Below are 15494 nucleotides of genomic sequence, written 5' to 3'. Positions count from 1 at the left end.
AATTGTCAGTGAAGACACTTGCCAATTGGTCAGCGCATGCTCGCAGTACACGTCCTGGTAATCCGTCTTGCCCTGCGTCCTTGTGAATGTCGACCTGTTTAAAGGTCTTACTCACATCGGCTGTGGAGAGCGTGATCACACAGTCTTCCGGAATAGCAGATGCTTTCATGCATGTTTCAGTGTTACTTGCCTCGAAGCAAGCATATAAGTAATTTAGCTCGTCTGGTAGGCTCGTGTCACTGGGTAGCTCTCGGCTGTGCTGTCCTTTGTAGTCTGTAATAGTTTGCAAGACCTGCCACATCCGATGAGCGTCGGAGCCGGTGTCGTATGATTCGATCTTAGTCCTGTATTGACGTTTTGCCTGTTTGGTGGTTCGTCGGAGGGCATAGCGAGATTTCTTATAAGCTTCCAGGTTAGAGTCCCGCTTTAGCTCAGTGCGGATGTTGCCTGTAATCCATGGCTTCTGGTTGGGGTATGTACATACAGTCACTGTGAGGACAATGTCATCGATGCACTTATTGATGAAGCCAGTGACTGTTGTGTACTCCTCAATGCCACCGGAAGAATCCCGGAACTTATTCCAGACTGTGCTAGCGAATCAGTCCTGTAGCTTAGCATCTGCTTCATCTGACCACTTTTTTACAGACCAAGTCCCTGGTGCTTCCTGCTTTAATATTTGCTTGTAAGCAGGAATCAGGAGGATAGAATTATGGTAAGATTTGCCAAATGGAGGGTGAGGGAGAGCTTTGTACATGTCTCTGTGTGTGGAGTAAATGTTAGGGTTAGGGTTCCCCCTGGATGCACATTTAACATGCTAGTGGAAATAGGGTTAACATGCTATTGGAAAATGCTAGTGGAAATTTGGTAGAACGAATTTAAGTTTCCCTGCATTAAATTCCCACTAGGAGCGCCGCCTCTGGATGAGTGTTTGCTTATGGCTCATTGAGTGCAGTCTTAGTGCCAGCATCAGTCTGTGGTGGTATGTGGACAGCTACGAAAAATACAGATGAAAACTCTCTAGGTAGATAGTGTGGTCTAGAGCTTATTATGAGATACTCTACCTTAGGTGAGCAAAACCTTGAGACTTCCTTAGATATCATGCACCAGCTGTTGTTTACAAATATACATAGACTGCCCTTGTCTTACCAGAGGCTGCTGTTCTATCCTGCCTATACAGTGTCAAACTCTGCAGCTGTATGATGTTCATGTCATCGTTCAGCCACGACTCAGTGAAACATAAGATATTACAGTTTTTAATTGTCCCGTTGGTAGTTTAATCTTGCTCGTTGGTCTTTGATTTTATTTTCCAATGATTGCATGTTTGCAAATAGAACGGATAGCAGTGGGGTTTTACTTGCTCGCCTACGAATTCTCTTCACGCAAATGACAGGGATTTGGGCCTGTTCCCAGGAAAGCAGTACATCCTTCAAGTCGGACTTGTCGGAGTCATTAAAGGAAAAAGCTTCTTCCAGTTCTTGGTGAGTAATCGCTGTTCTGATGTCCAGAAGTTATTTTTCGGTCATGAGAGATTATGTACAAAACAAGTAAAAAAATAAGTTACAACAAGGCAAAAAAACAATGGCTGGTACACAAGTTGGGATTGGTTTACAGTTTAGTACTCGGCTGCATGTGCCTGTCTAGATAGTGAACATTATAGTATGTATTTTGAAAAGAATTGCAAGAATTTACATTGCCAACATATGGAAATGTGTTCAGAATAAATAAATATACAGAATATGTAAAAACCAGCTCCTCCTTAGACAGAGATTGATCATCTAGAAAACTAAAGCAGATAGCTTGCTATGTATGGCCCACCACCTAGGGAAATATGTTTAAGATTTAAAAATGTCTCTTGCCTTGCTAGCCAACTACAAAGCCAGAGGTCTTCAAAAGTTGTGTCCCTCCCTACTGCACATGCCTTGCCAGAACGATTTGTTTCATTTCCACAGAAAAACATGAATAAATGTTTTTATTATGCATTTGTATCTCTTCAAGTAAATAGAAAACAGCGGGAGGAATCTCAATCTCAAACTCTAATTTCATTAAACTTTAAAGTAAAATCTGGTGCTGCTGAGTCAAAGTTGTCCAATTGTTGTTACTTTATAAAAGTAAAGGAAAAGTCTTATTGCTTGAGTAAAAAATACTATTTTTCTATATGTTTTTGACAGCAATAGTTTTTGTCTGTTTTTGAAACGGGCTGTTTCCTGGCTTCTATTGTGAACACAGCTGGAGTTGCCTAGATCCATGGTGTGAGAAGGAGGCACATCCTACACCTCTCTGACCCAGTCACCACAGGTAGCCCTGCTTTACGTTGCTCAGTAATGCTTCCTTCTAGATGGAGAGGACGATAAGATTCGACCTCTAGATGTGGGGATACTGTTACTTTTGATAATGAGAGGTAACAGAGGGGCCGTAAATGGGGTTATTCTCAATGGCAGCCATTTTGTCTTTATATCTGCCATAGCCTAATGCCAACTATGCCTAGCTGTGTCCTGTGTTTTTCATACAGACCAAATCCATCAACCAACGATGGGGGTGAAAAACAATGTAGTGGACCATGCTGCAGGGGAGGATACATGTTTCAGTCTTGTTTTATTACACCTGTCTTGTCGCCAGTGAAAGGTGATATGTCCTCTTATTCTGAGTCGGGCAGGGTGGAAAGAGGAGATGAAGGATGTCAGAATCCCCCTATGTCCGTGAAATGATATACAGTGCACGGAGGAATCCGTAGAATTTCACGGGCATTTCTAATATTGATGCACTCTGCTTCAGTGGAAACTCTTTGTGGAGCCGGAGAGAAGGGCAGTGACTGAGAAAGTAAAGTACATCAAATCCTCTCCTGCAGAAAATCCTCTCCTGTTAAAGAGATCCGCAATTCATTCCAATAAAACATCCCCCCGGTCCCTTTAAAATAAAACTGTTAATGATTGCTTCAAAATATTTTTCAGAGGGTAAAAGTGAATGCCCTAAAACATCGTATAATGTACATCAAATCTATTTACGTGCACAGATTGTAGGATTTTGGGCTATTTGCCTTTAGACTGAAAATCCACTTTCAGGGAAAGAAAAGTAGAGGGTTAGAATATTTAACTTTATATTAGTCATGCAATTCAAGTAATAGCTCCTAAACAATAATGACTTAGCTAAAGCCTTGCATAATCCAACAAGAATAGATTTGACCACAGTGTGTTTGTTGACTTCAATTATTACTTGGAATAAACAACTCCTAGTCCCGGAATGACATGCAGCTTGTGATAAAGCTATTTGCTCCGGATCTACTTGCTCTAGAGATCCTTATTTATTCTCTATGTTTGGTTAGGTCAGGGTGCGACTCGGGTGGGAAAAATCTATGTTTTCTTTTTCTTTGTTGGTTTGCCGAGTTTGGTTCCCAATCAGAGGCAGCTAGCTGTCTATCGTTGTCTCTGATTGGGGATCAGATATAAGTTGTGATTTTCCGTTTGGGTTTTGTGGGGTGTTATTTTCTGTTTAGTGTCTGTGCCTGACGGAACTGTTTGCGTTCGTTTTTGGATTTGTAATTTTTGTTTGTGTTTCTTGTAAATAAATATCATGAACACTTTTACACGCTGCGCTTTTGGTCCACTCTTCCTTCCACCGACGACGAGCGTTACACTACTTACATTTCTAAGGTTGCTGTGTTCTAAATTGGGAGTCATTTTATAGCTTGCATTGATGGTGTCATGTTTCTATTACTAAATAGTTTGATTAGAAATAACTTTAACTTACCTGATAACAATTTGTCAGATGGAGATCTCTCTTGAGATGTCACCAGCTGTCTAGATAATGTGATCAGTAGAGATAGTACCATGGCTGGTACAAAAGTTGTGATTGGTTTACAGTTTAGTACCCGGCTGCGTTAGCGTGTCCAACTAGTGAACATTAAAGTATATATTTTGAAGAAAAATGCCTTGCCACTGTCCCAGTAGCTTGTTTCTGGTCTGAGGTTAAAGGAATGGATGAAAAACATAACATGCATCTAAAATTGACCTTAGAAATAGCATTTTTGGGGAGATCTGGAGAGACCTGGTCAGTCAATTACTAATACTCGTAGTACAAGTATCTTCAACTCACAATCTGTGGATTCTATTAGATTAGACAGATTTACATTGTATTATAAACATACACAGCATAGTTGAAAGATATATGGCTGGTAGAAATCTGAAGAGGGTGGCCAGCAGAGATAAGTGGGGGTGGGCTGAGGGAAATTGAGGGTTGAAATGTGGAACTGGAGACAAGCGGGAGTGATGTTGCTGGGCGAGCGATAGAATGACAGTCAAAGGTAAAAGTAAAAAATTATTATTATTATTATTTTTTTTTAAATATGTTTGAATGACACTGAGGGGACCGCTGTTACATCCAATACCTTTTTTCTGGAGGCTGCTTGTACGCGCGTACACATGCATACACACATGTAAATAGTGCCACACATGCACTCCAACGCATAGAGTTAGCCTTGCTGGTTTGATTTTTGTTTTCCTTGATGTCTTTAGTTTTTTCATTGTTGTTTTTCTCTTTTGTTCATTTTGTTGGTTGTTGGCTCATTGGTGGACGGGCAATACTAGAACAAATGGTCTATTGATTCTGTATCCTCACAACAAAATCTGGAGAGCTGCGATGATTGTATGCCCCAAATATTCAACAATTTGTTGGTGGCAAGAATTCTGTACAATAATTTTTGTTGAAAATAAACAAAGTCTTGAATCTTGCGTCATCTATATCAACTGTGCCATGGGGTACATCAAAAGTCTCTTCCCAGCTTTTTGCAATCTGTATGACACAGATGTCAACATCCTCAAATTCAACTGGAATACTTTCCTATTTATGCTAGTTTTGTTTTGATCCTTTAAATTGGGCAGACAGACCAATGTCCTACCTCCCCCTGCTGCCACTTGCCTTCTCCATTTTTGGGGTAATGCTGTAATCAATTGGTTGTAATTTTGGATTGAATTATTTATTACATAATTGAGCTGGATAATTTCACTCCCTCAGAGGTTGACCCATTATGATTTTTCAACACCGATATCGATTATTGGAGGACAAAAAAAGCCGATAACGATTAATCGGACGATTTTTAAAATTATTTGTAATAATGACAATTGCAACCATTTTTATTTTTTTTATTTTATTTCACCTTTATTTAACCAGGTAGGCTAGTTGAGAACAAGTTCTCATTTGCAACTGCGACCTGGCCAAGATAAAGCATAGCAGTGTGAACAGAGTTACACATGGAGTAAACAATTAGCAAGTCAATAACACAGTAGAAAAAATGGGCAGTCTATATACAATGTGTGCAAAAGGCATGAGGAGGTAGGCGAATAATACAATTTTGCAGATTAACACTGGAGTGATAAATGATCAGATGGTCATGTACAGGTAGAGATATTGGTGTGCAAAAGAGCAGAAAAGTAAATAAATAAAAACAGTATAAAAACAGTATGGGAATGAGGTAGGTGAAAATGGGTGAGCTATTTACCTATAGACTATGTACAGCTGCAGCGATCGGTTAGCTGCTCGGATAGCTGATGTTTGAAGTTGGTGAGGGAGATAAAAGTCTCCAACTTCAGCCATTTTTGCAATTCGTTCCAGTCACAGGCAGCAGAGTACTGGAACGAAAGGCGGCCAAATGAGGTGTTGGCTTTAGGGATGATCAGTGAGATACACCTGCTGGAGCGCGTGCTACGGATGGGTGTTGCCATCGTGACCAGTGAACTGAGATAAGGCGGAGCTTTACCTAGCATGGACTTGTAGATGACCTGGAGCCAGTGGGTCTGGCAACGAATATGTAGTGAGGGCCAGCCGACTAGAGCATACAAGTCGCAGTGGTGGGTGGTATAAGGTGCTTTAGTGACAAAACGGATGGCACTGTGATAGACTGCATCCAGTTTGCTGAGTAGAGTGTTGGAAGCCATTTTGTAGATGACATCGCCGAAGTCGAGGATCGGTAGGATAGTCAGTTTTACTAGGGTAAGCTTGGCAGCGTGAGTGAAGGAGGCTTTGTTGCGGAATAGAAAGCCGACTCTTGATTTGATTTTTGATTGGAGATGTTTGATGTGAGTCTGGAAGGAGAGTTTGCAGTCTAGCCAGACACCTAGGTACTTATAGATGTCCACATATTCAAGGTCGGAACCATCCAGGGTGGTGATGCTAGTCGGGCATGCGGGTGCAGGCAGCGATCGGTTGAAAAGCATGCATTTGGTTTTACTCGCGTTTAAGAGCAGTTGGAGGCCACGGAAGGAGTGCTGTATGGCATTGAAGCTCGTTTGGAGGTTTGATAGCACAGTGTCCAATGACGGGCCGAAAGTATATAGAATGGTGTCGTCTGCGTAGAGGTGGATCAGGGAATCGCCCGCAGCAAGAGCAACATCATTGATATATACAGAGAAAAGATACTAGAACTAACGAGTTAGTAAACTCACTATAATCATGCAGTACAGTTTACAGAAGGCTGATTAGTTTTTACACCGGTGGGCCCCAGTGGCAATACATTCATAAAACCAAAAGCTTGCCTTGACTTGGAAGAGTTCCAGTGTTGGATAGCCATAGCCAGCTAGCTAACATAGCATCCCTCTCTCTTAACTAGGCAAGTCAGTTAAGAACACATTCTTATTTTCAATGACGACCTAGGAACGGTGGGTTAACTGAATGAACACTTATTTTAACTTAATATAATACATCAATAAAATCAATTTACCCTCAAATGAATAATGAAACATGTTCAATTTGGTTTAAATAATGCAAAACAAAGTGTTGGAGAAGAAAGTAAAAGTGCAATATGTGCCATGTAAGAAAGCTAACGTTTAAGTTCCTTGCTAAGAACATGAGAACATATGAAAGCTGGCGGTTCCTTTTAACAGGAGTCTTCAATATTCCCAGGTAAGAAGTTTTAGGTTGTAGTTATTAAAGGACTATTTCTCTCTATACCATTTGTATTTCATATACCTTTGACTATTGGATGTTCTTATAGGCACTTTAGTAGTGTTAACAGTATAGCTTCCGTACCTCTCCTCGCTCCTACCTGGGCTCGAACCAGGAACTCAACGACAACAGCCACCCTCGAAGTAGTGTTACCCATGCAGAGCAAGAGGAACAACTACTCCAAGTCTCAGAGTGAGTGACGTTTGAAACGCTATTAGCGCGCACCCCGCAAACTAGCTACCCATTTCACATCACATTGTTACACCAGCCTAATCTCAGGAGTTGATAGGCTTGAAGTCATAAACAGCAGAGCTGCTAGCAAAACGCACAAAAGTGCTGTTTGAATGAATGCTTATGAGCCTGCTGGTGCCTACCATCGCTCAGTCAGACTGCTCTATCAAATCATAGACTTAATCATAACATAATAACACACAGAAATGCGAGCCATAGGTCATTAATATGGTCTAATCCGGAAACTATCATCTCGAAAACAAGACGTTTATTCTTTCAATGAAATACGTATTTTATCTAACGGGTGGCATCCATCAGTCTAAATATTCCTGTTACATTGCACAACCTTCAATGTTATGTCATAATTACGTAAAATTCTGGCAAATTAATTCGCAATGAGCCAGGCGGCCCAAACTGTTGCATATACCCTGACTCTGCGTGCAATGAACGCAAGAGAAGTGACACAATTTCACTTGGTTAATATTGCCTGCTAACCTGGATTTCTTTTAGCTAAATATGCAGGTTTAAAAATATATACTTCTGTGTATTGATTTTAAGAAAGGCATTGGTGTTTATGGTTAGGTACACGTTGGAGCAACGACAGTCCTTTTTCACGAATTCGCACTCTATCGGTTATATGCAACGCAGGACACACTAGATAAACGAGTAATATCACCAACCATGTGTAGTTATAACTAGTGATTTGATTGATTAAGTGTAATAATAGCTAGCAACTTACCTTGGTTTCTTACTGCATTCGCGTAACAGGCGGGCTCCTCGTGAGGCAGGTGGTTAGAGCGTTGGACTAGTTAACCATAAGGTAGCAATAATAATAATAATATATGCCATTTAGCTGACGCTTTTATCCAAAGCGACTTACAGTCATGTGTGCATACATTCTACGTATGGGTGGTCCCGGGAATCGGACCCACTACCCTGGCGTTACAAGCGCCATGCTCTACCAACTGAGCCACAGAAGGACCACAGCAAGATTGAATCCCTGAGCTGACAAGGTCAAATCTGTCATTCTGCCCCTGAACAAGGCAGTTAACCCACCGTTCCTAGGTCGTCATTGAAAATAAGAATGTTTTCTTAACTGACTTGCCTAGTTAAGAGAGAGGGATGCTATGTTAGCTAGCTGGCTATGGCTATCCAACACTGGAACTCTTCCAAGTCAAGGCAAGCTTTTGGTTTTATGAATGTATTGCCACTGGGGCCCACCGGTGTAAAAACTAATCAGCCTTCTGTAAACTGTACTGCATGATTATAGTGGGTTTACTAACTCGTTAGTTCTAGTAGCTACGTTAACTATGACTTTAGCTAATATGGTGACAATGTAAGTCTTGGTCACAGACAGTGGTTATGTTGTGCAATGAAGTCCACAAGCGAAGGGAAAATGTGAGAGGAGGAGAGCATGTAGATGCAAGAAGGATTTATACAACAAGAAAAGTGATCATGCTGTTTATATGTGGCTGCTAAGAAAGTGAACTGTGACGAGGATAAACATACCTGAATTTGTCTAATAGAAACTTTCGTTCTTCAGCAGTGCAGTCAACAGTAAAATCCACTGTAAAGTTCCAGTCCCACCTAAAACCATACACCCCTCTTGGTCACACTGTCTTAAGGTTGTCTTTATTTTAGCAAATACAGCAATATGCTCTGTACCCTCATTAGGATCATAAACAATAATTAAACTAACAAAAAAAACATAACATCCTGACCCTTGACAATCTCTGTTGTAGATACCACAGTCACCACTAAGGCTGAGGAAAATAAAATTGCCACCCCAGCATTGAAATTAGCACCATGACTGAATATATGCTGCCCCTCCCACCACATACCCCAGTCAACCTCATCACTTTGTGTCTCCTGTAGAAAAACAACATTAAGCCTTTTCTGTTTTATTACTTCTAATACCCAAGCCTTCCTATTCCTGTCCCTTTAAAATTGAGAGAACCTACCCTCAGTACCTCCATATAGAAAAGAGAAAGAAAAAGCATAACAAACCACAGAGAAACCAGACAAAGAAAATAAAACACCCTATGAGGGATGATCATCATTCTTTTTAACCTTACCACGTTTCCCACTACCTTTTGCTGCCATGAGAGCAGTAACACATTCCCTCAAGCGAAAACGCTTCTTCACACTCAACTGGTCCAACCCCACCGTCTTCTGTAACAACACAGCTGACCTCACAAACTTATCAACATCCCAAAAATCTGCCAATTTCACAGATTTCCCAAAAGTCTGATCAAAGGACCCATTTACCTCCTCTAGATTGTAAATTGAGTCATTGCCAGCTGCTATCATATCAATAGAGATATCCATATCCTTCTCCTGATTTTCCTCAACTGAGGCCACTGACCCCTGACTTCCCTCAGCCACATCTCTCTCAACACTCCCCACTTGCACCCCATCATACCGGGCATCTCCTCTACTAGCTGGGAGACGAGCTCCACATGAACCCCCTCACCAGTCTGAGGAAATGTCTCCCCAGATCCGTCCTTACCTCCTACAACAATATTTTTATGCTGCACATCACACGCTATGTTGCCCTCTGGTACAAGCTGCAACTCCATACCCTCAACACGGACAACTTGTTCGTCAGCAACAGGTGCTTGTGGCTGGTCTACCACTGTCGGCCCACCTCTCCCTACATCAGTGGGCCCAGGCGTTACGATGACCACCTGCACCCCTCCCTCCAACTTCTCCCGTTTCGGTCAAGCATGTTGCTTGTGGCCAACATCCCCACACTCAAAACACTGTTGACTTCCCGTACTAGTATAAGCCATACATAGTCTGTTGTCATACTTGACTTTAAACTATAACTGCATAGTCTATTTCCGGTGAGTCCAAAAACATGAACGTCTGTCATCAAAACGACGTGTTTGCAAACCAATAATAAATGGCAGTACCTTCGAAATCGTTGCCCTTGTTGACAGAGAGAAAAAGTGGCTAACTTGAATAAACATACCTTTAAGAAGTACGCTCAACCATCCGATCAAAAAGATGCGCTTCTTTAAGAAAAACCACCACCAGCTTTATTCATCCACGATGCATAAGAGACATTTTCATAGCCTACCTTCTCTTCTACGGTGACCAGAAACTCCTCCACAGCGACAGTAGCTTCAGTAATACACCTAAAGCCGTGCCGAAGTGACAGGGACGGCATCCCCATGTGGGTCGTCATCCCTGCCAAAGCCAGGGCAATTCAGACAAGAAAAAACAATATACTTAATTCTACCACAACAAATAAATTAAATAAACAATAACCTTAATCATGCATAGAAAAAGGAAAACCACCAAGAAAGGGATACAAGAAAGAAAACACAGGCAATCTAAGTCCAGAAAACATACAATCGCTCGCTCATACAATTCCCAGCATGCACCAAACACTCCCAGCATGCAGAGAGAGAGAGAGAGAGAGAACATTTCTTTGGCAAAGAAATAGCAGCAGTCATGGCTCCTTAGAACTACCATATGGACACTGTCGGCTGTCATCACTGGCTTTACACGCACTTTCACAGAATGAAAGGGAGGGTGCATCCAGCTCAGTGTCGTACACACGTTGACACACACTGACACACAATGCGTGCATATGTGTGCATGTTTGTGCATGCAATCGCACATATGCGCTTGTATTGGTCAAACACGTGTTCACCACAGACTACGTCTGATAACATATTTCATTTTTAAATTCAGATCGCAAAGATATTCTACATTATTCAGAATAAATGTAATCAGCCTTATCATTGCTGTTCAAAGGAAATATGTCATCGCCGGGTATCCTTGGGGGAATCCCCCAAACTGTCGAGAAAATATGGATGCCAATGTAACCCAATTTAATCAGCAATATTAACAACCGTCTCGCTCTCCCCAACAGTGGAGGAAAACTTTTATTCTAAAAGACACTGTGTATTTTTCCGTCTTAAAGGGACCCATATTTTCCCAGTTTGTTCCTCTGCGAGCCTCTGTGAGATGCTGGTGTTCATCCAAAAGGATTAGTTATTTGATGCCGACAGCCAGTGCGTAGGTTTTTGCTGCAATGTTCTGGAGAGTTGTGCTGTTGTGGAGAGTGTAGCTCTCGGTCCTGTATGGGAAGGCAGAGCTCCTCTGTAATCCTTCCTTCCATCTTAATGCCAACAGTGGGACTCTGTGTCCAACCGGCGGAGGAATACGTGTGGGAGAGCAAGGGAATCAACACTAGCTGTGGTGGAGAAAGCATTCAAATGGAACAAAAAACAGACCCACCCGCTTTCTGTTTAGTGTGGGCACACACTACATTAAAAAAACAAACATTTTGGGGTCATTTAGCATTTGCTAATCCAGAGCGATTATAGTTAAGTGCCTTCCTCAAGGGCACATTGACAGATTTTTCACCGATTCGGCTAGGGGATTCAAACCAGCCACCCATTGGCTACTGGCCCAATGCTCTTAACCACTAGGCTACATGCCGTCCACAGGCGCACACACATGCATGTTCTCTCTGCTACCGCATGCCAAGTTTTAGCAGCTTCTCCCCCAAGCCATAAGACTGCTAAATAGTTAGTAAGTAGCTATCTGGACTATCTGCATTGACCCTTTTTGCACAACTTTTTTTTCTCCTCTGTTACGTTCCCCAGTTTCTGTGTTGTAGTTTTGTATGTATGTGTGTGTGTGTGTTTCAGGATGGCGTCCTTAAATTCCCCCAAGCAACTGATTGGTCGGCCCCATTGCTAATTGGAGAGCTGACCACGCCCCCTCGTCAGGATACGGCTGTATCCCATGACAGACTCCTTCTCCAGCTATATAAGCCAGTGTTCTGTTGCTCAGAAGAGAGCTGAGGGTGATATCCTGTGTTGGTTGTTTCTCAGATAGAGCTGATGGTTATGTTATGTTATGTTCTGGGATTGTTGCTGAGGGTGATATTCTGTGTTGGTTGTTTCTCAGATAGAGCTGATGGTTATGTTCTTCACATATCTCTTCGATGATATATCGTTCGTGGAAGTCTCCTCTCTCCCCTAAATCACATGGATGAATGCGTGCAGCTTGGAGATTACGCACCAATTTCGACAAAGGACACCGGGCGGACACCTGGTAAATGTAGTCTCTTATGGCCAATCTTCCAATGATATGCCTACAAATACGTCACAATGCTGCAGACACCTTGGGCAAACGGCAGAAAGCGTAGGCTCGTTCAGGGCACATTCACAGCCATATAAGGAGACAATGGAAAACAGAGCCTCAAATTCTACTCACTTCCTGTTTGAAGTTTCATCTTGGTTTCGCCTGTAGCATCAGTTCTGTGGCACTCACAGATAATATCTTTGCAGTTTTGGAAACGTCAGAGTGTTTTCTTTTCAAAGCTGTCAATTATATGCATAGTCAAGCATCTTTTAGTGACAAAATATCTTGTTTAAAATGGGAACGTTTTTATCCATAAATTAAAAGAGCGCCCCCTATATCCAAGAAGTTAAGTAAGCATTTCACTGTTAGTCCACGCCACACAAATATAATTTGATGTACACAGAAAAACATACACACGTGTGCATAGACACACAAATACATGTAGGTACACACACAGTCAAACTACGCAGTTTTAACTGTTGGGGATAGCCCCCCTTTTTTAAAGTTTTGCCTAAATGACATACCCAAATCTAACTGCCTGTAGCTCAGGATATGCATATTCTTGGTACCATTTGAAAGGAAACACTTTGAAGTTTGTGGAAATGTGAATTGAGTGTAGGAGAATATAACACAATAGATCTGGTAGAAGAGAATACGAAGAAACAAAAATGTTTTTTTTCTACCACCCTCTTTGAAATGCAACAGAAAGGTCCCACTTCCAGCCATCACTCTGGTTCTAATTCCGATGGTGTTCACAAGATGGCAGCAGTGTATGTGCATAGTTTCAGATGGATAACTTGAAGCTAGCAACATGACATTTACTGTGTATTTATCAGGTACATTTGGGCAAATTGTGAAGGAGCCATTTGCATTCATATTACATTTTTTCTGCAAGAATATCGTCAAATCTGTATACTTAGACTTTGATTTAGCTTTTCCAGTATTAGTAGCCATATAAGTTCAGCATTTGCAAAACAACCAGTTTTCATAACTTCATAACTCACATATAACTCTGCATATTCTTATACTTTTCGTCCAAAAGGAAAAGGCATGCTCTCGCAAAAGGTTAGCGCCTACATTTTGCAACCGAGACAGGGTTTCCGGATATTCCCCTAAAGCCTAGCTCATTGGCTATCGAGCTAGCTTTGTTTGATCCCGATTGGTGCTTATTTGACAAAGAGAGTCGATCAAATGAAGTCCGGCCTCGTCATCAGCGTGCCATGAAAGCATCACTCTCTGACCAAATGTGGTGTCCTATAGGATATACGACACACCTAATGAAATAGTGAAGTCTGGTTACATTGTAGGATCTCTGAGGAATATATACAAACATGAATTTACTGGTTGAAACAATGTTTAGGGTTAGATTTTAACAAATTCCTTTCTTTGCAAATTGACAGAGTGGAAATACAAAATCGATTGTGCATGCTATATGGACCTTTTTAGGATATGAAAAAGGATTTTATCTAACAAAACGACACGTCATTTTATCTCTGGGACCCTTTGGATGATAAATCAGACCACGATTTCAGAATGTAAGTACACATTTCACCTTCAGAGGTGAATTTATCAAACCTATTGCGGTGAAAAACGTGTTTTGTTGGGAGCTCTCCTCAAACAATAGCATGGCAGGGGTGGCAGTGTAGCCTAGTGGTTAGAGCGTTGGACTAGTAACCGTAAGGTTGCGAGTTCAAACCCCTTATCTGACCAGGTACAAATCTGTCGTTCTGCCCCTGAACAGGCAGTTAACCCACTGTTCCCAGGCCGTCATTGAAAATAAGAATAAGTTCTTAACTGACTTTCAGCTTAAACATTTGTTGTTTCTCTAAAATCTGCTATGTTGACATAAGGCTCTGCATTGATTACAACTGTCCCGTTAACGGGACGCCTATCCCTAATAGGTTTTTATGAAGGCCTATTTCTTCTTCTGAACCTCTTTTCTAATACAAGATGCATTGATAATGCATTGAAGTTGTGTGTGAGTGTGTCCACCCTGAGCACAGGCAATGTGCAGGAGGCCTTTGTGTGTGGGGGGGGGGTGGTTGGGTGTGTGTGTGCAGAGTGGACTGAGAGTGACTAAGACCAACCTGTACATAAATCCGAGACACTCCATTTAGTATGATATGTTACATTTCGTACAGTATGTATTAATTTGTATGATACTGTATGTATTAATCACAATTCGTATGATATGTTACGAATTTGATAAATGTCCAATATGTTACAAATTTGCTGAAATATATAATATGTTACGAATTAGTCAAAGTATGTTGTGGCTAACATTAGCTAGGTAGCTAGCTGGCTAACATTAGCTAGGCTGGGGTGAGGGTTTAAGTTTAAGATTGGAGTTAGGGTTAGGGGAAGGGTTAGCTAAAATGGTTAAGGTTAGGGGAAGGGTTAGCTAAAATGGTTAGGGTTAGGGGAAGGGTTAGCTAGCATGCTAAGTAGTTGCGAAGTAGCTAAAAAGTAGTTGAAAAATTGCTTAGTAGCTAAAATGCAGAAGTTTGCATAATGAAATTTGTTTACACAACCTTTGCATTGCTAGATCTTCACATTATACACCTACCCATCCAGCCCAATCAACCCCCCTCCTTTAATTGTTTTGTAACCTTCTGTCTTATGTAACCATACCAACATAATATACACTATACATACAAAAGTGTGCAGACACCCTTTAAAATTAATAGATTTGGCTATTTCAGCCACAACCTTTGCTGACAGCTGTATAAAATTGAGCACACAGCCATGCATTCTCCATAGACACACATTGGCAGTAGAATGGCCTTACTGAAGAGCTCGGTGACTTTCAATGTGACACTGTAATAGGATGCCACCTTTCCAACAAGTCAGTTCATAAAATTTCTGCCCTGCCCCGGTCAACTGTAAGTGCTGTTATTGTGAAGTGGAAACATCTAGGAACAACAACAGCAAGCTCACAGAACTCGAATGCCAAGTGCTGAAGCGTGTAGCACGTAAAAATTGTATGTCCTCTGTTGCAACACTCACTAACAAGTTCCAAACTGCCTCTGGAAGAAACATCAGAACAATAACTGTTCATCAGGATCTTCATGAAATGGGTTTCCATGGCCGAGCAGCCACACACTAAGATCACCATGCGCAATGCCAAGCGTTGGCTGGAGTGATGTAAAGCTCGCTGCCATTGGATTCTGGTGCAGTAAAAACGCGTTCTTGGGAATGATCACAATCCGTCAGTCCGACGGACA

General features: G+C 41.6%; 1 protein-coding gene across 2 annotated transcripts in view; it reads left to right on the top strand.

Moving 5' to 3' along the window:
- LOC118398480 (leucine-rich repeat and fibronectin type-III domain-containing protein 2-like) overlaps positions 1-15494 on the top strand; it is a 146946-nt gene that overhangs the window by 87770 nt on the left and 43682 nt on the right. Inside the window, exon 1 of one of the 2 annotated variants that reach the window (XM_052470798.1) lies at positions 12093-12240. The exons of the other annotated variant lie outside the window; for it this stretch is intronic. Coding sequence (XP_052326758.1) covers positions 12178-12240 — 63 coding nt within the window. The 5' untranslated portion in view covers positions 12093-12177. Of the gene's footprint in view, positions 1-12092; positions 12241-15494 lie in introns of those variants that run through there. 2 annotated transcript variants of the gene reach the window in all.

Source organism: Oncorhynchus keta, chromosome 19, assembly GCF_023373465.1.
Source record: "Oncorhynchus keta strain PuntledgeMale-10-30-2019 chromosome 19, Oket_V2, whole genome shotgun sequence".
NCBI lineage: Eukaryota > Metazoa > Chordata > Actinopteri > Salmoniformes > Salmonidae > Oncorhynchus > Oncorhynchus keta.
This window is presented reverse-complemented; position numbering and strand designations above follow the sequence as displayed.